The 24036-nt window shown below is 45.1% G+C and overlaps 1 protein-coding gene and 1 long non-coding RNA gene across 5 annotated transcripts in view; one reads left to right on the top strand and one right to left on the bottom strand.

Annotated features, from left to right (window-relative positions):
• MXRA7 (matrix remodeling associated 7) overlaps window positions 1-3272 on the top strand; it is a 29463-nt gene extending 26191 nt beyond the window's left edge. Inside the window, exon 4 of the mRNA XM_010950730.3 lies at window positions 484-3272. Coding sequence (XP_010949032.2) covers window positions 484-598 — 115 coding nt within the window. The 3' untranslated portion in view covers window positions 599-3272. The remainder of the gene's footprint in view (window positions 1-483) is intronic.
• Window positions 1-24036, bottom strand: part of LOC105065619 (uncharacterized) — a 112213-nt gene that overhangs the window by 27893 nt on the left and 60284 nt on the right. For 3 of the 4 annotated variants that reach the window (XR_012499662.1, XR_012499663.1, XR_006723266.2), the window contains exons 6-7: window positions 4811-5001; window positions 4557-4690 (exon numbers count right to left, since the gene is read on the bottom strand). This is a non-coding gene — a long non-coding RNA (uncharacterized LOC105065619). Of the gene's footprint in view, window positions 1-4556; window positions 4727-4810; window positions 5002-24036 lie in introns of all 4 variants that reach the window. The other variant, XR_012499664.1, reaches the window with a different exon arrangement.

Below are 24036 nucleotides of genomic sequence, written 5' to 3'. Positions count from 1 at the left end.
TGTGCCCACATCTGTATGCACCCCTGCTTCCCAGCCAATTATGTCTCTCCTGCCTCTCCTTCTGGCTCATCCCTCTAAACAAAGGCTATTTCTGACACATCTCTTCATAGACTCCTTGGCCACTTAATGGAACACATCTTCTTCCTTGTGCCTCCGGGGGAGGTGTGCAGTCAGTACGAAAGGGAGGCCCAGGGGGGAAACTGTAGCACTAAGTACCCGAGGGATAACTTGGGGTCCCCAAATCTCCAGAGTAATCCCAAGACTTAGAACCTCAGCCTTTAGAACCCTACAGTTGAGGTCTTCTTCAGACCAGACCAGCTCCTGAGTTAAGAGTGACTTTCCGTGTAGTTTTCTTCTGATTCTGGACAGCAATGCGGTAATACACAAGAGCGCGCGACCCGACCCCTCAGGATGCTCGCAGTCTCTCTGTCTCCCCCTTGGGTTGGGAGCATCTTTTTCCTCTTTATCCTTTCTTCTTGACAGAGTTCAGAAAGAACAGCTGGCTGCCATCTTCAAGCTCATGAAGGACAACAAGGAGACGTTTGGCGAGATGTCCGACGGCGACGTGCAGGAGCAGCTCCGGCTCTACGACATGTAGGCCGCCGCCGCCGCCCAGCGAGACGCCGCCACTGCCGAGCCACGACTCCACCCTGACCCGGGACCCAAGCCCGTGCTGCTCTCAGGCTTCTCTAGGCTTCACTGTACTTTCTGTACGTAGGTGTACAGCTCTATTATATACCGAGCTGCTCAGTTCTTGCAATTTATGTGTTGTGTTACAGGAATCAGGGCTGTTGTCTTCAGAGGAGAAAAGCCCTGGATTCTCTGGCTTCTGCCTGCTGGTGAGGTTCTGGCTGTCACACAGGTAACCCTCCAAGGCTGTCATCTGATCCAAATTACACCTTCTGTGCAGACCCTGGGCAGGCAGCGGCCAAGCAGCGCTGACCTGAAGGCTCAGCCCCTGCCCCACCACCACATGGGTGAAGATGAGTATCAGGTCCCGCTGCCCGAGCGTCCAGTCTAGCAACACTACACCTTGTTCTGCCTTTGAAGGATTTCTGGAAGCTCCTGTAACTGTATGGAAGCAAGCCGTAGGGGAGCATTCTTTAAGCAAAATGTCTGATTCAAAGGCTCACTTTCCATTGTGGAACAAAGCAACAGTATCAGAGTTAAGACCCTCTAAGAGTTTCTCTTATTTAAGCATGAGACTTACATTATATATAATTAAGCCTGACATAAGTGCTTATAATTCCCCCAGAACTGTGCTAGACACTGTTAATGGAAATAAAATATGCAACACAGCCCCAACCTTTAGAGAGATTAAAGTCATTTAGAAAACAGGCACATATGCAGGAAAAGAGAACTTCCCCAGACAGCGTTCAATAAAATGCCAAAATGACCTCACAAAGAGTGTCTGGGACCCCTGAGCACATCATTGCATTTCTGTGAGTCAGTGAGTGCATGACAACGGAAATAACAGCGGTCCCTCCCTGCCGCCCTGTTTCTGATCACCCCACTGGCAGGAAACTTCACAGCCAACGGAGTTAAGGAGGGTGCGCTAAAGGGATAACCCCAGAGAGCTTGAAAATATTTTTTATTTGCTGAAATAAAACTAAGCACACTAAAATTAAAAGAAGCAGTGGCATTTTACATACCTCAAGTTGGTAATTATCACGGCAAGTACAGTGACTCTTCCACTATCTCCTGCTTGTTAGGACTTTTCCGGCCCCCCTCCCCGATCTGTCACTGTAATTGCTTTTACTTCTTTGCTGACAGTCCACGCAGCAAGAGGGTCTGCTCTCTGTCTGTTATATCCGAATGTCAGTGCTTTTTTCCTTTTTTAAAAAAAATTATTTCTTATCTTTTTCTTCACTGCTTTTTAAAATTTTTATGATTTAAGTATTGTTTGTGCCCTCTCTCGGGTCCCAAGGACCCCCACCCCAGAGTTGTTGTTATCTCCCTGCCCCCTAAATGCGTGTCAGCAGAACTTGCACTGCCCTCCCTGCAGCCACTTTATATCTCTTTCCTCCTCACCTCCTTCCTCCGGGGCTTGACTGTACCAAACAAGCAAGAATGACTCGTGGGTACTTGGGTCAAAATTCTCACAGCTATGAGAAAAAATAAATTCAAGGAACTTTTCTATGCTTGGTTCAGCTAAAATGTTCCAACTGCAAAGAACAGAGAACTCCAACTCAACTGTCTTAAACAAGAGAATTAGGTCATGGGAGGAGTCCAAAGGCAGAAAACCTGCAGGCCCAGAAGGGTCAGGGCCCAAGCTGCATTTCTCTTAGCTCAGTCTTCCTCACACTGTGGGCTTTTGTCGCAGACTAGGGCAAAATGGTTGCAAGATGCCTGCAGGAGTTCAGGTATCATGTCCAGAAGCAGGAAAAGGACCATCTCTTGCTTGTGTCGCTAGGAGTGAGGTTTAGGTGCACACCCACCCCCTTTTCAGGTCCCACTTGGCCGGAATATGTTATATGTCCATACCTCCACCAATCACTGGCAAGGAGATGGGACCACCATGGTAGGAGACACCTGGGGTCAGCATCCCCTGAACACATACCATCCAGAGGAGGGGGTAACTGGACCTCATTGCAGCTCTGTGAGGAAGGGGTAGGAGGGATGGGTATTGGGCAGACACCAGGACCACTCTGTCACCTGGTGGGGGCTTGGAAGCCTGTGTCTGAAGGTGCCTGGCATACTTAACACTCTTCCTGGGTAGGAGTTCTGTTGCCCAGCCTCAGGGCCTCTGATGTTTCATAGAAGCACTGCTAACTTGCTGCAATTGTTGAGTGGCTCTCATGCCATTTCCAGATAAGCGCCAGGTTCTGTATATGTGATGTCCATCACTTCATCAGCCTCACTTGGACACCAGTGGCCAGAAAAGTCCTCTTAAAACAAAACCCATTTCGAACAAACACCCATATGTCCCACCAGGTATCAGTATTGCTGCTGGTCAGGAAAATCGAAGTGCCTCTGAAAAAAATGTACCTGCAGAATCAGAACTTGTTCTTAGAAGTTCCCGGGGAGCCCATGGCAAGAACTTAACACACACACACAAGATAACATCCTACCCTGCAAGCTGAAAGCATTAGTAAACATCCTATTTGTTCGTGTCAGGGATTAGAAAAATCGATACTATCAGGGCCACTGCAACGTCCTTAACAGAGAACCTTGTCAAATTTTGGATTTTTGCCAATCTGATGGGTCAAAAATATTAGCTCAGTGAAATTTTAGGTTGCTTTTTCCCCATGATTAAAAAGTTTCGGCATCCATTCAAGTGTTTAGAGTCTCCTTGTTTTTTTGTTTTGTTTCGTTTTGATTTTTTCTGTAAACTGTCCGTTCCTGTCTCTCTCTGTTTTCCATTGACTACCATCCATTTAACCTCAGCTTTAATTCACCGAACAGTGCGCACTTCCGATTATCTCGTCTATAATTTGGGGCCCACCACCCATCACTTTCCAGTCTTGAGCCCGCATGGGGAAGATAATCTAGATAATCCCAGGGAAAGCCCACCAAATTCAGAAGCCTTAGTGAAAGCCAAACTACTAACCGAACCAAAAAAGAAAAAAACCTCCTCTAAAGCACATTCAATTACGTGTTAATTAATCGCCTACTGTATATATACCACGCACAGGGCCAACCACGCTTCCGCAGATTGGACCAATCACTTTCCAGGGCCGGTGTTCCCTCTGCGGTGCCTCAGTAGTTCGAGCACCTGCCAATCAACAGCGAAGGCGGAACTCTTCATTGCCATTGGGTACTACAGTCTCCCATAGCTCCGCCTCCACCTGAGCCCGCCTCGAACTCGAAGTGGGAAATCCCGGATGTCCGGTCGAGTCCTGCCTGAGTTACTCAGTGATTGACGAGTGCCCTTGTCCAATAAGAAGCGCGGGCTGGCACGTCCCGCCAATGAGGCCACGCCTCGCTCCTCCGTGGCGGGAACCCAGCCCAGCCTGGCTGCCGCTCCTACTTGACTAAGTCGAGAGATCCGCCCCGCACCGAGTTCCCTGCCGCGTCGGCGTGCAGCCTGGCTAGCTGTCCTGCCTGGGGTCGCCTCCTAGTTCCCTGCCGAGGCCCGGTTCCCACAACTTGGCAAACAGCAAAGCCTGAGCCGTGCACCGTGCTAGACCCACGATACGAAGATGAATTCGAGCCGGTCCCCGCACCTCAGGAGCCCACCATCTCCACCTTCCCCGCAACACGCCTCAGTTCTGCCCAAGAGCGGGCTTGAGAGAGTAGCCAGGAGTCCCAGACCAACGTCCAGCTGCTGAATCTAACACCCCCCCCCCAACCCCCTTGTTTTTCACATTCCCTTTACCCCCGCGCCAAAGGCAAAATCCAGCAGATCCTTCAGTTCAGGCAGCTGCACACACCCACCCTCTCACCCCGGTGTCTGTGGTATTGGGCTGACTTTCAAGAAGGTCCAAGGCGAAATGCGTGGCACCCTCCCTCACCTGTGCTTGCGTGTTCACGTCGTCCCCCCACCCCACCCGAAGCACTCCAGCTTAGGTTTACCAAAGCAGCGCGGAGTCCATGTGAAATCAAGCTGGACTCACCACTTGGCCTGAGTGATCAAATGGTTTCCATTCTGCGACTCAAATCCGGCCCGCTGGAGGCTCCACAGCCCTGGAGGGGTTGTGGAGGTCCCCACCAACATCGAATCTTTGGTCCTGATGGTGGCCTGGGTCCTCTACAAATGAAAAAGAGGGCCATGGCCCAGACCAGGCTGGGTCATCAAGGGTAACTGAAGTGTTACATAACTGTCAGTCTGCAATAAGGGTTTTTTTTTGTCAATTTCATATTTTCTCACCTCTTTATGTACTTTAATTACTTTCTGTTGAGCTCTCCAAAAGGGGACAGGTTACACTGATAGGCTGTCAAGTTATTTAGCTTCTTCAAAGGCTGATCATATTCACCTCAGAACTGTGTTAGGTGGTGTCTTTGGTTCTCTTGTCATCAGGTTCAATAATACTGCAAATTCAGTTTCAGGAGAGGAGGCAGCTGGCAAGGGGAATAAAATTTAAAAAATTGTTCCAGGAAGAAAAGGTTTAATGAAGGAAATGGGAGTAAAGGGGCAAAGCACATAGGAATCAAATTTGAATATTGAGTGATGTGAATTGGCACATTTATCCTTTCAGACATTTATTGAGCCTATCTTCAAGCAAAAACCCTATGCTAGAATGATGTAATGCCAAATGACTAGGTGAGAGGAAGGTTCACTAACTTTTTGGAGCACGTGCCAACTGGAGAGAACTGTGTGCCTCTCCAGTATTCTCTCATGAATCTTCTCAACAACTCTGTGAAGAACATAATGTTCCCCTTTTACAGAAGAAGAAAAGAGATTCAAAAAATATTGATGATCCAATTTTAAGAAATGAGCAAAGGATCTTAATAGATATTTCTGCAAAGAAGATGTACAAATGGCCAATAAGCACATGAACAGATGTTCAGCATACAAATGAAATGCAAATCAAAACCACCAGGAGGCACCACTTCATAGTCACTAGAATGGTCCTAATAAAAAAGAAAATAAAAAGTGTTGGTGTTGGGGGAGCATATAGCTCAGTGGTAGAGCATGTGCTTAGCATGCACGAAGTCTTGGGTTCAACTTCCAGTACCCCCATTAAAATAAATAACAGTAAATAAACAAACCTAATTACCACCCCCTGAAAAAAAATTCAAGCCAAAAAAAAAAAAAAAAAAAAAAAACCAGTTGGTGAGAATACGGGAAAGCTGGAAACATCACTCACTCTTGATGGGAATGTAAAATGGTGCAGCTGCTTTGGAAAACAGTGCAGTTCCTCCAAACGTTAAAAAATTGCCATGTGACATTTCTATTCCTAGGTGTATATCCAAGTGAAATGAAAACATATGTTCACACTTACCATGAAAAAGAAATGGTGATTATGTGACATGATGGAAATATTAGCTAATGCCATGGTGGAAATCATTTTGCAGAATATAAGTGTATTAAATCAACACATTGTACATCTTAAACTTACACAATGTTACATGTCAATTATATCTCAATAAAGCCGGAGAAAAACAAAAACCATATATCCACCAAAAAATTGAGGTATGAATGTTCATGGCAACATTATTCATAATAGCTAAAGGGTGGAAACAGCCCACATATCCATCAGCTGATGAATGGACAAACTGTGATATATCCATATAATGGAATAGTATTCAGCAATAAAAAGGAATGAAATAGTTACATGATACAGCATGGATAAACCTTGAAAATATTATACTAAGTGAAAAAAGCCAGACACAAGAGACCACATATTGTATCATTCCATTTATGTGAAATGTCCTGATAGGCAAATTTATAGACACACAGAGTAGATTAGTGGTTGCCTAGGGCTGGGGGTTGGAGGAGGACTGACTGCTAATGGGTACAGGGTATTTTGGGAAAGAGATGAAATCATTCAAGATTGATTGTGGTGATGTTTGCACAGCTTTGTGAATATACTGAAAGCCACTGAACTGTCTGCTTTAAATAGATGAACTGTGTGGTATGTGACTTATACCTCATTAAGTTGATATATACAGTTTTTGATTCTGATACATAGTTTTCGCTTTTGTTTGTGTCTGGTGGCATTCCAGTCAGAATGGCCACATGAGCACATATTGTGGTTGCCTCTTTGATCTTCTGATTTTTAAAAAAAAACTTTAACTGTGAGAAAAAAAAGACATGCCTTTGGCTGTGGAATGACACAACTAATGTTTATTGTGGGCTTGTGCCTGGCTCCGTGATGAGAACTTGATGTTCTGTGTGACGCAGTCTTTATGCAATAAGTGGCATGTGGCCAATAGAGCCCCCGGGCAACCAACTCTGAAGTGGAGATCGGCATCTCCGCTCTGAAGAAGAGGCTCATTGGGAAGTGCTCCGGGGGTCAACATGTGTGGGAGGAAGGGAAGGGGCAGGACTGGGCCAAGGGAGAAGTCGGGTCCCACATAGCCTCAGTAGAGGCCACAGCAAATCCTGGGGGGAGTTTTGAAGACAGGATGGCCTTTCAGAGTCTGTGGACTGTGAGGACCAGACCTCAGTACCACCCTGTCCATCACTCGTGAGACGCTGGCTGTCACGGGAAGAGGCCTGCCCTCTCCAGTGAGGCAGCTCCCCATACGGGCTGATAGTTGGGGGGAAATCCTTCATTCGTGATAGGGTATCTGGGTGGTGCATCAGAGCACATACCACTCAGATTACTATCTGCATTTTACAATAAGACAATGGAGGCCTAGAGAGGCTAAGTAGTCCCCCACTGCAGTGAATACATTGCGGGGGGCATTCAAATCTGCCCAGGCTGGCTGCAGAGCTGGGGGCTCTTAGCTGAACAGTTGCTGCCCTGAGGAGCTGGGCTGAGAAGGGTCCCACAGCCATGCACTGCAAAGGACTGCTCCCCCGGGGACGCTGCACAGCCAGGAGTGGGGTCCCTGGAGCATGGGCTCATGTGGGGCCACTAGCCTGGTAGCTGGTTAGGGAAATGCAGGACTGCTCAGTCCAGTGGGGCCTCCACAACCCATGCCCCTCTGGACCAGCCTCAATGCACCAAGCTCCACTTCCCTTCCCCAAGAAGACTAGCTGTAAAGCCACCTGCTGCTTCTGCCCCCTCCCTCCCACCCCCTGGCAACCTCCCCAGCACGTAATGCAAACAGAAACCATGTTAAAAATGAACAGGAAATCTCATTTTAGAGAGATAAGCAGGTAACCCAGTGTAACAGGAGGTTAGAATGAGACTCCCATTGCCTTGTTTTCCACAAATAATCTAGATATCAGACACCAAAGATGGGGTCAGACAAAGGAAACCATTTCTACAAACATTGGAATTATTGGTTGTCACACACTGCGTGGGTCAGAGCTCATACTAGTAGCAGAAATTAATTCTGGTGGATTTAAGAAGGAGATTATATTAAAAGGAAATGGGGGGAAGGGGGAGGGAGGGATAAATTAGGAGTTTGGGATTAACAGATACACACTACTATATATAAAATAGATAAACAATAAGGACCTACTATAGAGCACAGGGAACTAGATTCAAAATACGTAATAACCTAAAATGCAAAAGAATCTGAAAAAGAATATTTATATGTATGTATAACTGAGTTACTTTGCTGTACATCTGAAACACAACATTGTAAATCAACTATACTTCAATAAAATAAATAAATGAATAAATGACTGAATAATTAATTAATTAATGAAGGAAGGAAGGAAGGAAACTGCAGCTTAGATTACCAGGAGGGCTGGAGAACCAGAATCGCTCCTGAGGGGACAGCAGTGTTCCCAGCACCCAAACCTTGCCAGTTGGCCTCACTGACCCTTTTGGCCCCAGACCCTCTGTTAGCTCCTGCTGGCCGCTCCAGGGGCTCGGTTGTGCTCAGACACCTCCTCAAGCACCCTGGACAGTCTGTTCTCTTTGGACTGAGCCCTTCGGGCGACGTGGAGGCGCAGGGCCACTCTCACCCAATGGGATGCAGGCGTCTTGGATAGATGCCCCAGGCGGCCATCCCTGCGGCCCGTCCTGTGTGGCTCCCCAGCAGACATGAGCCCCACCGCTCACAGAGGAACCAGCTCAACAATGCCCCCTTCCCTGGCTTTTCCTCTGTCCCTGTCTCAGCATCTCACACTGCACTCCTCACTCCTGCTCCCTGGGGACATTCCCCAAGTAAGCTTCCTGCACCCAGGTCCCCTCTCAGGCTCTGCTTTCTGGGGAACACAAACTAAGACGCACACGCATGTATGAAAAGGACCCAGAAAGGCCTGGATACACCCCCTTTCCTGACAGCTAGTGCTTGTGGGAAGAAGGGAGAAGAATGGAATTAGGAAGGGGGACAAAGAGGATTTCAACTTTTAAACTACTACCAAGTTTGTTTCTATAAAATACATACATAGCTGAAGCAAAAATGCCCAAAAAACGTTTAAATGCTAGGTATTACCACCTCATACCCCTTAGGATGACTATTATCCAAACCACCCCCTCTCCCCACAACCACCACCAAAAAAACCACACACAGAAAAGAACAACTATTGGAGAGAACTGGAGAAAATGGGATTCATTCACATTGCCGGTGCAAACAATATGGCGTTTTCAAAAAAATTAAACTCAGAATTACCATATGATCTAATAATTCCACCTCTGGGTCTACACCCAAAATAATTAAAGGGAGGGATTCGAACAAATATTAGTACAAGAATGTTCACAGCAGGGTTACTCTCAACAGCCACCAGGTGGGAGCAGTCCTAATACCATCTGTGAATGAATGGATAAACAAAGCGTGGCGTGTCCATACGGTGGGTATTACTCAGCCTTAAAAAGGAAGGAAGTTCTGACGTGCTTATGGGTTTTTAATATTTTCTTTCTTTATTGTTTTATGTGAACAAGTTATAGGATTTGGCAATAGATTTCTAGGAACTGATTTAAAGGCTTTTATATGGGAAATTTCAAACATACACAAATGTAGAGGAACTCATGTCATAAAACCCTCCACACTCATCAGTCAGCCTCTATGATATCCCACGCTTTGCCAATCTTATTTCATTTTCTCCCCTCACCCCTTGCCCTTCTTTTTCAGCCAAACCCAGACATTATGTCACCAATAAATAATGCATAAGAGCATTTGAAAAAAAGCCATAATCATGTGCCATTTTCTCCCTTAATAAAATTAATAATTCCTCAATATCATCTGAGCTCTGATTGTCTAAAGCAGCTGGTTTGTTCAAATCAGAATCCAAAGTAAGTCAGATAGAGAAAGACAAATATCATAAGATGTTGCTTATATATGGAATCTTAAAAAATACATATTTTATTTACAAATCAAAAATAGACTCTCGGACACAGAAAACAAACTGTGGTTACCAGAGGGGAAAGCGAAGGGAGGGGATAAATTAGGCATTTAGGATTAATAGATACACACTACTGTATATAAAATAGATAAACATCAAGGACCCACTGTATAGCACAAGGAACTATATTCAATTTCTTGTAATGAGCTATAATGGAAAAGTATCTAAAAATATATATACGTATATGTAAAGCTGAACCCATTTGCCATACACCTGAAACTAACATTGTAAATCGACTACACTTCAATAAAAAATAATTAAAAAAACCAAACCAAAACAAAACAAAATAAGAATCCAAACAGCCACACATCATAATACATGATTGTGGTTTTAAGTCTCTTTTAGTACATAACAGTCTTCCTTCCATTTCTTTTTTTTAATGAAATTGATTTGATAGAGAAACCAGGTCATTCATGTCTTATAAAATAGTCCACCCTCTGGATTTGGCTGATGGGGTCCTCATGGTCTGGTTTTTCCTATTCCTTCATACCCTGTATTTCCTGTGAACTGGTGATTAGCTCCAAAGGCTCAACCGTCTTCAAGTGCATTGGCTTTGGCCAGAACGCTTCACAGGCGGTGCCCGTCACCGAGAGGCACGTTCGTGGTTCCACGCTTAGTGGTGCAGGGACTGGCCAGTGCAGTCAGGTGGTGGCAGCCTGGTCCCTCCAGGACCCGCTCTCCCACCCCAGGTTTGTGGATGAGCACTGCCTCAGGGGATGCTGAAGCGGTGGTTTTCTAATTCTACTCATCCTCCTGCCCTTATTACTGGAATTCTTTAAGGAAGTTTCCCTGACTGGTTCTGTGATTTCCCTAAAATACCATCTGTATAAGGAAGAGAAAGTTTTACGTTGGCTCCTGTGAGCTTCTTTTCCCCCTTTGGTAATTTTTTTAAAAAGTTTGAAATAATGTTTGACTTACTGAATAGTTGCAAGAATAGTACAAAGAACTCTCACAGACCCCTCATCCAGACACCTCAATTGTTTGCGTTTTGCCACTTTTGCTGAATCACTTTCTCTTTCATATATACAACTTTTTAACTATTTGAGAGTGAACTGCACACCTAGTGCTCCTTTACCTGTAAATACGATATTGTTTATTTTCTAAGAACAAGGATGTACTCTTAAATAATCACCAACAGTGATGGATATCAGAAAATTAACAGTGACACAGTTCTACTATTTAATCTATGACCTGATTCATGCTTTGCCAGTTGTCCCAACAAGTCTTTCATTTAAGGGAAAAAAAAAATTCTATTCCAGGATCCAATCCAGGATTAAGTATTGCATTTAATTCTCTTGTCTCGTTAGTCCCCGCTAACCCAGAATGGCTCCCAAGCCTCTTCGTCTTTCATAACCTTGACTTTTTTGAAGAGTTCAGGCCAGTTAATTAGTAGATTCTGTGAACTTCTGCCGTGAGTAGCCTTTGATAGTTTCCTTGCTTTCTGGCATAGCAAGGTGTCCCAAATTCGTCTGTACCTTTATTATTCCCTATCCTAACTGGCCATTTCTCCAAAGATCCCTGGTTTTTTCCACTGGGAAACAGGACTTGGAGGTGATAAGTGAATTCCGCTGCTGCTGCTGTTGATGGGCTGAGGTGTGAGTGGGGACTGTGGGCGGATGTGCAGCGCCTGCTGGAGCGACGGCCCCCAGCTGCACTGCAGACCCCTCATCTGGCAGAAGAGCAGTTTCAGGCTGGCCTTTGCGGACCCATGTTCCCACCTGGGAAAATCAGGCAGATGTACGCCCTTTGTCCTCTGGAGAGGCTCTGGGCTCGGTTCACCCAGTGTAATCCCTGAGTTGTTTTCCGACTCAGTTTTCATCTTCTGGCTTGGGAGGTTGATTTACTGCTTCTGATCTAACATTACTGATTTATAGTAGTAGTCCCTGGGATGCAGACACAGAACTGGGGCATCAGGAGGCTGTCAAGGAAGTGTCAGGACACCTGTACAAACATAAGGTGACTGAGCAAAACAGAACTCCAGCCACAAATACACACAGTGGCACAGAGGACTTGCTTTGTCCCAGGCCGCCCAGTGCGTCTGCACATCTCTGGAGGCAACTGTTCTTGGCAGAGTCCTTCCCACTGTGGTCAGAAGGGCTCCTGACTCATGAAGAGAGGCTGTTCCCACTGTCAGAGATCCTCTCTCTTGTTCCTGTGACTTACCTAAAAGAACAAGCTTCTTTTTTTTTTATTGAAGTATAGTTGATTTACAGTGTTGTTAGTTTCTGGTGTACAGCATAGTGATTCAGTCATACATACATATTCTTCTTCATTATAGGTTATTACAAGGTACTGAATATAGTTCCCTGTGCTATATAGTAGGACCTTGTAGTTTTAATTTTTTTATTTGGGGTTTTTTTTGAGGGGGGTGGGTAATTAGGTTTGTTTAATAGAGGTACTGGGGATTGAACCTAGGACCTCATGCATGCTAAGCACATGCTCTACCACTGAGCTACTACCCACCCCCAGGACCCTATAGTTTTAAAAGAACAAACTTCTTAAGTGATATGCAGTCCTAGGCCCTGGGTTCCTACCATTCCAGTGTCCCAGGGGCCACAATTCCCAGGGAAACAGGAAGTCTGAAGTAAATGGACAAGAAGAGGTTGCCTACACTTGTGATGCTAAGGAACCTGCCCATTTGGCCTCTAAGTTTTCCAAGTGGAAGGGTAGCAGAAGATGGTCCAGGACTGTCTCTGGACAGAATTGCAAAGATCAGAGAGGAGGGAGTCTGCGGACATCAAAGGACGGAGGACACTGTGGTCCGACCAGAATCTAAGTAAATGCAGCCGTTTCAGTGAGCCTCAACTCAAGTCTCTATCTCCTGAGCACTGCTTCCCACCAGCCTATGCCAATCGCCTTTGCTGCCCCTCAGCAATATCCTGGGCAGGTCCAGCCCCTTTAGCCTGTCTGAACTCCAGCCAGCTCTGTTTCAAATTCCACTGGCACATCTGACTCAGAGCTTCCTCAGCTCCTCTCCCCAGCACAAGCTGGGGCACTGACCCTGGTTGCTGGGAGAATGGGAAGGCTGGGGTTGGGTGTGATCTGGTTCTGAAATACCTCCCAATCTCTCTCTTTTCAAGGCCCAGCTTCCTAGCCTCCTGGGTGTGGAGAGTAGGACATGGAAACAGAAATGTTTGGGGTGGAGGAGAGGGGAAGAGATCCCTTAATTTAATCAAGACAGGGAGGGCCCCGGGTCTGGTTCCATCTACTACTACTGGTCTCTGATGAAAGGGTGGTCTCTGCATAGGTGCAGAGATTACATAAGACATGTAATAAATGTTATGGATCAAATCTTGGTAGGGCACATGTGAGTGCAGAGGACAAGGAGGTCAATTTTAGTTGGGGTGTAGAGGGGTTTAACCTACTTTAGTGTCACAAACTACCCAAGAAACAGTTGATCCCAGAAGCTTTAGGGGCCCTACATGACACAAGAGCTTCATCCAGTATATGACGGGTGACACAGGGTAAGATGCCAACTCTCAGACACAGTGCAGCTCCATGGACGACTTATTCACGAAGATGAGTCCTTCTTGGTTTCTCTTGCCTTTGTAGGCTGACGAAAGTTCTGGGGGATGAACAGGATTGATATGGAATATTCCTCTTCTGAACCCTGAACCACTGCACCTCAGATGCTTGCAGGGCTAGTGGGGACCTTGGAAGGCATCTGGTCAACCAGTTCATGTTGCAGATAATGACACTAAGGCTCTTCTAAGCCCTGTGGCCTCACAGCGCAGCGGTGCAGTTGCCCAGACTCCCTGGGTTCGAACCCTGGCTGGGCTACTTCCTAGCTGAGTGATCTTGGGCAAGTTACTGTGTTCCTCACTTGCTTCCTCTATAAAATGGGGGTTTTAACTACCAACATCAATGGGTTGAGTGAAAGGAAAATCAAAGTGGAGCTGGTATTGCCAATGTCAAGGGAGCTCTCATTAAAATGGAGGCCACTGAGGAAGTGAGATTTAAGCACATTCAGCCCAGATGGAATCTGAGCTTTGACCACTTCTTATCTTAACATAGGCATCCAGACATCTTTACCCCAAAGTAACTCATGACAGCTTATCCCTTAGGGACAAACGCTTCTTTTAACAACTTTGTGGCTTTTGTCTTTTTAAGCCCCGTGGCTCTTTCTTGTCCCCAAAATACTCTCAGTTTTACCCAAATCTATGTCTCCTGAATTGTGATTCTGAAGACCCCAAATAAAGCTCTTTGTTCTTTGCAGCCTCGATACTGATTGTTATTCAAAACTTTTTAGGGGAATAAGACAATACATGTAAGGGAGTTGGCATGTGGTCTCTGTTTAGACTGGCTCCACCGGGGCACAGGTTTCCTTTGAGATCACTGGTAGCTGCTATCCAAAGTTCTCAGTGTTCCCAGAGAGGGAGGGTACAGCTCAGTGGTAGAGTGTGTGCTCAGCATGCATGGGGTCCTGGGTTCAATCCCCAGTACCTCCATTAAATAAGTAAAACCTAATTACCTGCCCCCTCTAAACAAACAAAAAGGTTTTTTAAAGTACTCAGTGTTCCCAGAAGTCCCCTTCCACAGCAGTCTTAAAGTCTGCGGAAGAATTTAAACGGAAAATTTAAACTTACTACAGCAACAAGGGCAACTATTACCAATCACGGAACAGGAACCAGTCCTGCACAGACAGCTGGACACGTTTTCCAAAGCACAGTTCAGAAGTGGTGGGCTTGTATTGTTGTGGTAACATTGAAATCACGCATTTAAAATACAATGAAAACACTTGGCGTTGATGAAATAATGAAAGGTGACCCTGTCCTTTCTCAGCATCCACGCTCTACACGTGAAGAGGGAGTGCTCTGCGTTGAGGGTGTGTAATCACAGAAGGTCGCAGTGTCTCACTGCTGTCTCACAACACATGCAGGGAGATCGTTTGGGGTAAATGGATTGTCCAACTGTGTCTTATAAAGTGGAGGATGCTTCTGATAATTCCATCTGAGAACATTTAGGAAATTAAAATTTACTGAATCTTCCTATTTGTCTTTCGGTAAAAAATTTAAAGGATTTTGGATCATACATGGCAGTCTGCTCGATGGCCTCTGATGTTATTCAGGTTGTTTTTAAGCTTCCAACTTCACATGTTCATATAAATTTTAATTTAATAGCAAAGAGCCAAAATATGTATTTTTAATCTAGCCCTTATGTGTCAAATTGCTATTGCACACCAGAGTTTTAACTATGATCCTACAGGATCCAATACTTGTAATGGTGAGAATTGAAAATAAAGTAGAAGCATCCTTTAAGTTATGAGTTCCTTTATCAGCTCCTTTTTTAAAAAAAATTATTCTTTAAAAATTTTTTTTGAGTGGGTAGTAATTAGGTTTACCCAATTTATTTTTAGAGAAGGTAGTGGGGATTGAGCTCAGGACCTTGTCTATGCTAAGGGTGCACTCTACCACTGAGCTGTACCCTCCCCCATCAGTTCCTTTTAATGCACCCTTTAAAACAGGAATCCTCAAGAAACCATTGTCTTTTTGAGATTAATAGTTCTAAATTCAGCATTCAAGGAGAGAGCCTTGTTGCAAAGAAGATCTGGGTTCATACCAGAGTTGCAGGAGATGCTAACTGGACCTGCTGACTGCTGTACTTACTGTAAGACCCAACACTTTCAGAATTGTAGAGATTAGTCACTAGAGTCAGTGGGAAGCCAGGAAGGGAAGGTGGGGGGCCCAGACGACCAGACTTAAGTGAGGAGCAAAGGCACCAAAGACAAAGCGAAGGGAAACAGACAGCTGTAAAAGTGTCAGAGAAAAGGCCACACTGGGTAGAAAAAACGCAGAGGGCACGTTGCGGAGAACTGAAGGGAAGACAAGACACTTGACGCTGTCCAAAGGAGCAGCAGGCAACCGGAGGAAGGAAAGCACAGGCCCTGCCAGCGTACAGATCTCAAAACTCCCCTTAAAAGAATCTAAAGAACGGTATGTGTAAGGGAAGGTTTTATTTGCCCTCACAGAGGACATCTATAGCCGCGCACAGCTTGAAAGATGGAATGGAGGCTCGTCGTGGTTTAGAGCCAGGGCTTGACTTGCTATGTTCTAGACGGTGAGCTGTCTGGAGGCACGCCTGGCATCTGCCTTGTTCTCTCCAGACCAGGAAATGTAAAAGGCTTTCTATAAACACTTGCTGATTATTCATGAATAAAGTTGAATAAAGTTTCTCTAAGATCAGTTTTTACTTAAGTGTGTTTCAAAATCTTCCCTGTTATCGGCCCTGAAATTCAAGTGAAAAAAAATTTATAAGAAAATGAATGAGATAATCAGTATCTGAAGGGTGTCACTGGTAATTAAGTCTAAGAAACTAACTAGATATTGTTCATACATCTGATGAATAGCAGGATTCTGAATTGTAAAAAGGGGGGGGGGGAATCCGTGCTGAGGTTGAAGAGTATACTGCTGATGTTTGGGGAATTTTTTATTTTTATACATAAAATTTGATGCTCAAAGACCCCTGGTCCTTAACATTAAGCCTTAGTAGACCAGAAATTTATGAATAGCTATTCCCTGAATTTTTCCTTTCATTTAGATTTTCCTCCATTTTCTTTCTAGCACAAAAATCTGCCTGCTGTGTTACATAAATAAGTTCATTATGTCCTGTACCATCCTTTGTTTAATAGTTTTGTTCTTTGGTTTTGAAGTTTTTATTGTAGTAGGTTCCGAAATTAAAACCATTTTCTTAAAGAACAAGACATTTTGTTATTAAAGAAATGTGATCTGTAAGTTCTTTGAGCAGAATGTTTTGAAGCATTTAGCATAAACGATTATTGGTACATAATTAATATCTTATGAAAATACATTTTGTTATACCATTAAAAAAAAGACGATATATATAAATGCTTAGAATAGCCCTCTTACAGTGCCTTCTTCCTGTTGAAACCACTGATGCCCAGTTAGAGCCCTGAACTGCAGAAAAACAGCTTTCCCACCCTGAGAAGGGGGAGGACTGCCCAAGAATCTAAGGATTTTCAATTCCAAAGACACCTCAAGGTCATTTATACGATTTGGCAAACAGATGTCCTTAGTGGTGGCAGCTGTGCAGTTAGGTGCTAAAGTTCTCCACTGTACAGCACCCACGTACAATGTGGAATTAAATGTGCATTTCTGAGAGTCAAGGCCAGGCTGAAACACAAAAGTAAAACACAACGAATCTTCCTTTAGATGCCGAGAAAAGATCCTATTAACTTCTTGTTTCTGAACAATCTGCTGGGCAGAGACCAGGTCAGTGACAACAGTGACACCTCCAAATGGCCAAAAACAAGTGAGAGCAAAGGACAGACCCAAGGGGTGCCTGAATTCGGGGGAGCAGGTGGGTCTCAACTGGTAAGAATTAGCTCCTGGCCTGGAAGGCAGAACAGAAACTTTCAGAGTGCTGTCAGTTTTATGCCACCAGCGTGAAAGAAACTGCATAATTAGTTTGCGTCTTTTCTGAGAGCTGTTTAAATGGACTATTCTACTGGCAAGCGGTTGCATAAAGGATGCTGCAGGCACAAAGGACCCAGGTGGAAAACCGGAAAAAAAAAAACACCCTCTGATCTGGGTAGTGTCCTCTCTCCCTCTTTGCTTGCTTTGTCAGGAGCCGGGCCCCGTGGCTGCCGACAGCATGAGTTGCTGTCTGCCTTGGCTGGGCTGGGCTGCACCACAGTCCTCATTAGCATTTCTTTATTCTGCCCACCCTCTGTGATTTTTTGAACATCAGAAAAAAAATAGCTCCTTGGAATTTATTTCCCAAAGTTTTACTTCGCTTCCACCCTTTTGCAGAGAAGTTGGAGATGTTTGAGAGAGGCTGTCCTGGAGAAAAGATCAGAAAAGTGGGAGAAGGGTGGATGTGTTCCATCATGACCACGTGACACTCATCCCACCACAGTCAGGGCCTCCGGCCAAACAAGGAAAAGAAACACATGCTGACCACCACACGTGCTGTGTTTAGCAGACCCGCCTGCTATTTGGCACAAATGAAGAAAGGAAATCAGCACTGTTCTCAAACTGCTGGAGATTTCTCAATCCCATTGTCCCCTCCTGGCCAAGCCTGAGAGCTGAGTCTCCAACCAACACCCACCCTGCACCCTTTAGAACCTTCTCCTGCTCAAACCCTCCTATGGCTCCTCATCACACGTGGAATAAACCTGCCTGCTCTGGTTTTCTAGGGTAAGGGCAAAAACAAGGAAAGAATAAGAGGCTTAGTTCCTCTGTTGGAAATAAGGGAAGAGATTTCCCTCCTCCTCCCTTTGCTTAGCGCATCTGCTTTAGAAACTGTGGAAGTTCTTTCCCTGTCCCTTTGGAATGTATGTGAATCATTTTTAAGTGAAAGGCCCAGGAATGTCTTTCTCAAGGACTTGGGAGCATCCCTTTGAAACGTCATCAAGGACGAGAGCGCCCCAGCTCCCAGTTTCTGTAGGAGCTCAGGAGCCTACCCTTATTCTCCTTTGGAAAAAGCCAACTAGCTAACACAGACGGCCACCCCAACCTCCAAGGGACGTCAGGATGGACTCTGTGACCAGCGGTGCTGTCAAGTCCTCTTACCTGAGGATCAGCCACTGTCAATCTCGTGAAGATGTCTGCGATGGATTGTATTCACTTGGCTGTGTCAAAGGGTGAGGTGTCTTTCTCTCTTTGCAGCCTCTTAATGGACTGCCTCTGACGCATGTCAAATTCTGGTTTAACGTTCATTCAACAATGAAACTGTTTTCTTTCTGTTCTGCCTTTGTGGAGAGATTTTATGGGTGGGGGGGAGATTTTATGTTTAATTCTATTTCTCCAGTGCCTGCTCCCCTTCCATCTCCCTTCCTTTTGTACACTCAGCTCCAGCCACATTGGCCGTGGCAGGCATCTTAAAAAGCACCGAGCCTGCCCCCAACTCAGGACTCTGCATGTCTAGTTCCTTGGGCTCAGCCGAGTTTCTGCCCATAGATTTCTCGGGTCTTGCTTCCTTCCTTTACCTGGTCACTCCTCAGAGAGCCCATCTCTGACCACAGCTCTCACCCTCCTTCACTGGTCCTCACAGCACCGATCAGTATCTGTTCACTGAGTCTCACCTGTCTCTGCTGGAGGAGGTTAACCTCCATGAGGTTAGGATGTGAAGGAAAAGCCGGGCTGGTCTAACAAGATAACTCACCAGTCTAGGAATGTGAAAGAAAGGCTGGGCTGAGCTCACAAGAAAAGCCAGATAACCCACAAATCTAAGTATCAGAATACTGATCTGAGTTCTGTTGGACTAACTCGTAAATCTAAGTTAATTAGGGTTGGTCTGCTGATTCCCTGTTCATGTTGTTTTGCTAGCCAGCTGGATTTTCAGAGATACATCTGGCTTTGGAATGTTGGTTTGCTGCCTCCCTGCCTCCACTTTTGTGATAATGATGCTGCTAAAGCTGTTCCATGCCTATTGGCCGAATACCCCAAGCTTGTACTTCACTATAAAACCTCATGCACATGTCTTGGAGGTGCTCAGAGCTTCGGAGCAGAAGCCCCTCTGAGCCCACCGGTGTAATACATCTGAGTACTTCAACTCTCCGAGTGGTACTTGTTTCTTGGCTGGCCTGTCGTTTTCGTAACAAGGACTTGATCTGTGTTGCTCATCTCTGTACCTGCAGCATGGAAGGTGTTTGTTCGATTTTGGGAAATATAGTTAAAAATAAGCCTCCTGCCAACCCTGAGAACCTCTCCACAAAAGCACCTTCAACACAATTATGAACAGTGTTGTGCAATTTGGCCATTCATTCTCAACCCTTCCCCTCTGGGTACCGGGGGGAATCTGGGCTGGATGTGGTCAGGCAAGAGTTGTCCTGCCTGAATCTCATCCTCAGCCTTCCTGGTGCTGCCTTTTGTGTGTCTGTGGCCTACATTATTCTGTGGGCCTCACTGGCCATGATGGGGACGAGGCATGGGGAACCTCTTGGTGCTCGTGCTGGTCAGGTGCCCCTCCTGTGTCCCTCCAGTGGACCCACATGTCTTCGGTCACACGGTCACACACGAGTTTACAGTTCCCACCCTAGAAGTCCAGCGTGTGATAGTCTCTCTAAATTAAACGAATTCACCCGCAAGAACTTTGATGTCATGACATGTTTCTTTCAGGGGCACTTGTTGCCATGACCCTGGGCTGAGGTGTACACCTACCTTCCCATCAGACTAATTCCTCTAAAAGGAGAGGAAGTGGGATGGTAGAAGACCTACCATGCCCTGGGGAATCGTAAGCTATGGTCTTAGAAAATGAATTAGGGTTCTGTTGTCGATACTGGAGTCTTCAGAGAACAAGAAATACTGTAGTTGTGTCCAGAGACTGAAGAAATGTCATTGCATAAGTCTATCAGGGTCTGCCTGGCCTGTCCAGCAGCCCGGAGGGCTCTCAACGGTCCATCTGATACAGATTCAGTGTCCAAGATAAACGCACCTGCTGAGTGTGACCATCCGGGAGGCAGAACATTTTGTGTGCAAGAAAGGCTAGAAAGCCAATTTACGATTGAATCTTTGCCTGGGGCACCCTTAATCACTGGCTTCATTAAACAACAAAGATTCACGATGAGCTAAAGTTCTAGTTGTTTTTTTTTTACCAAACGGCATTATTTTTGCCTTTGTGTTTCTGTGAGAAACGGCTAAGAAATGGATATGCCAGTTGAGCCTGTGACAGAGAGAAATACTGTGGCTTTAGGAACCAGGGGGGTTATAGCTAGAAAAAAAGGGAAGTTTGGCCCAAGGGGAGTATAGAGCAGTATCACCTTCAGACAGGGATAAGAATGGCTCCTTAGCTGGACCCTGCACTTTAGAAGGGCCCATGTCACAAACATTCAATCATAAACTTATTTAAGACCAATTTAAGAGCACTTTGATCCAGTGCTCAGTGTTGACACAATAAAACCCGTAACTGTCAACAAATACTTTTATGACTAATAGTGGAAAGACAACCCACAAACTGGGGGAAAATATTTGCAAATCATACATCTGATAACGGATTTGTCTTCAGAATATACAAAGAACACTTACAATTCAATAATAGGACAAACCAACCAACTGAAATATGGTCAAAGGATTTGACTGGACATTTCTCCAAAGATGACATATGAATGGCTAATAAGTATATGAAGAAATATTCAATGCTATTAGCCATCAGGGAAACGCAAATAGAAACCACAACATGCCTGTTCACACACAATAGAATGATTAGAATAAAGAAGACAGTAAATTCTTGCGAGAATGCAGCAATGGAACCCACAGGTATGTCTGGTGGGAAAGTACAGGGGGCAGCCACCCCAGAAAATACTTTGGCAGTTCCCCAAAAGTTTAAACAGAGAACTGACATACAATCCAGTAATTACACTCCTAGGTATCTGCCCGAGAGAAACGAAAATATATAACCACACAAAACCTGTACATTGAATGTTCATAGCCGCATTATTCATAATAGCCAAAAAAAGTGGAAAGAACCCAAATGTTCATGAACTGATGAATGGAAAAACAAAATGCAGTATCTCCATACAATGGAATATTATTATTCAGGAATACAAAGGAATGAAGCACTGATACCTGCTACAACATGGACAAACCCTAAGAACTATCATGCTAAGTGACAGAAGCCAGTCAGAAGCAACCGCATATTACATGATTTCATTTATATGAAATGTCCAGAATAGGCAGATCTACAGAGACAGCTGGGAGGTTGCCTCCAGCTGGAAAGGGAAGAAAGAGAGTTGAGGGAGGGGGTGATTATTAATAGGCATAAAGTTTCTTTGAGACATGATGAAAACGTTTTAAAATTAGATTAGGGTACAGTTGCACAATTCTAAATATACTAAGGTCCATCGAATTGTACACTTAAGTGGATAAACTATGTAGTACGTAAGTTTTATCTCAAGCAGGCTGTTAAAAAAAAAAGTTAGGGGTGGGCTTGGCACAGAAAATAGAATCAGAAAAGACAGGGCATATGATGGGAGCACTGAATGCAGTTTTCCTCCATCTCCAAAAAGCTGACTTCTAGAAAGCAAACCCCTTTCCATTGCATCAGTTCCCTCTAAGTCATCGGGTGTATCTCATAATAGAGGGGATTCAATGGCTGGACCCTTTTTTAATCCAATCCTGGAGTGATTCCAAGGCACACTCACTCTGTCTTTTTTTTTTTTAATTAAAAAAAATTGGGGAGGGGTAATTAGGTTTATTTGTTTATTTATTAATTATTATTTTTTAAATGGCAGTACTGGGGATTGAACCCAGGACCTCATGCATGCTAAGCAAGCACTCTACCCCTGAGCTATACCCTCCCCCTACAGTCACTCTTGAAATCTGTTGTGATTCCGTGGAAAAATGTGCATTGTCTAGAGGACATCCCTTCAGGTTGGCCAATTTCAGCTTCCCATCATCTCTGAGCAATTTTACAACTCTGTAAATTGTACGTTGTTGATAAACATGCAGATTATGCCCTGTCTGTGATTTCCCTCCTGCCTGTGGAAAAACCGTGGGCAATTCGTTTTCACAGCCCTTACTTTATACTAGTGTGTGCTCCTCCACTTCCCTTTGGACTCAGTTATTTCATCTGCCTGGTTCTCTCACGAAGAGAATAAAATCTGGAACACAATTTCGTGAATGAGAGTCATGATTTTACCTTTTGCTGAAAATAATCTTTTAACAATCCTTATCTGCACTAAGGTCTCACCCATCCTATTGGCTGGTGTATAAAGAAGATTTAAGTCAAAAGGCTTTGCTTAAAAAAGGAGAGGAAAGGAGATATTACTGAACACAAAAATTGTGATGATATTTGAAAAACTGTTGGCAAGTCAGTTTCCACTAAATCTTATACTCTGAAGCGGGGAGGGTTGAGTTCAAGTGGTAGAGCGCCTACTTAGCATGCCTGAGGTCCTGGGTTCAATCCCCAGTACCTCCTCTAAGAGTAAATAAACAAATAGACCTAATTACCTCCCTCACCAAAAAAACAAATAAATAAAATAAAAGTAAAACTTATACTCTGGATTTCACATTCTGTCCAAGCACACACACACACATGCGTGCGCGCGCAGAAAAACACACACACACACACACACACACACACACACACACACACATGCGACAGCACCTTCGGCTGCAACTTGAGAACCAGGAAGCTAGAACTCTGAATTACCCCAGCCCTACCTGTTGGCTTCAAGAACTCCCACCCCTAGGGTGGTGAGAGGAACAGGTTACGTACAGTAGCTCAGCTGGCACCCAGGCGTTCAACTAGATCTTCAGAGATCAGAGCGAACCCTGTTACAGCCAGTGCCTTCTGCAAACGGGGCAAGGTGAAACAGACACTCCGTTTAGGCAAACCAGTGCCTGGGTAAGGAAGTCCCTTCCCAATGTGCATGTCCTTTGCTTAGCACTGCAAACAGTTACCAGGGTGCGAGGTCATTGCTGGTGCCAAGTATGCAGCCAAACCCAAACTGGCAAAAGGTCAGTGAAAGCAGAGTTTGAAGTGACATGGATCTTTTCAGAAAATGTTCATAGAGTCGGTGTATGAGCACTTACTGGTTAGGTGTGCTCAATCAGGACTGAAGGGTTTTCTCTCCTTGCTCCCAGCCCACTCCATGAGTTACCAAGGGTGGTGGCATGGGAGGAAGGAAGCCCTTCATGGGAGAAGGAGGGAGTCTGTGTCACTCTCAGCTGCTCAGAATCATGTTCTGACCTTTCCGTCCTCCCTGGGGAAGGGGATTTTAGCATTTATTGGTGCATGTCCTGGTCCCAAGTCCCTCAACGCCCTGCTGTTCCAGGCTGCACCCTTCCCTCTTCAACTGCCTGAAAACACCTGCATGGCTCCACGTCCTGTAAGCAGTATTTTAAAAATTAAAAACCCACAGTACTTTTGGAAGGGCTGCTTCTCTGACTTTTCTGTTTTCTACAACAGATCTTGATATCATTTCTCTGAGTTCTGTATTTCCCCCAAGTGGAGTATGTTTTGTTTTGTTTTTCATATCAAGGCAGAGTGAATGCCTTTTCAGAGGTGCTGCTGGGCAGTGGGTAGGAATACAGTCTGCAGGTCAGTTGGATCTGGTCCCCAAGCCGGTGGCTCACACCGTGGTCTTGGGCAAGCTGCCCACTCCTGGGGTGATTTCCTCGAGGGTAAAATGGGGTTGATAACGGTGTGCGGCTCCTAGAGTGGCGGAGGGCAGCGCTTGTGCACGTGAAGCATCCCACAGGGCATGACCTCAGGCGAGAGGCAGG

Source organism: Camelus bactrianus, chromosome 16 (genome assembly GCF_048773025.1).
Source record: "Camelus bactrianus isolate YW-2024 breed Bactrian camel chromosome 16, ASM4877302v1, whole genome shotgun sequence".
NCBI lineage: Eukaryota > Metazoa > Chordata > Mammalia > Artiodactyla > Camelidae > Camelus > Camelus bactrianus.
Note: the sequence above shows the minus strand (reverse complement) of the source record. Positions and strands in the feature narration are given on the sequence as shown.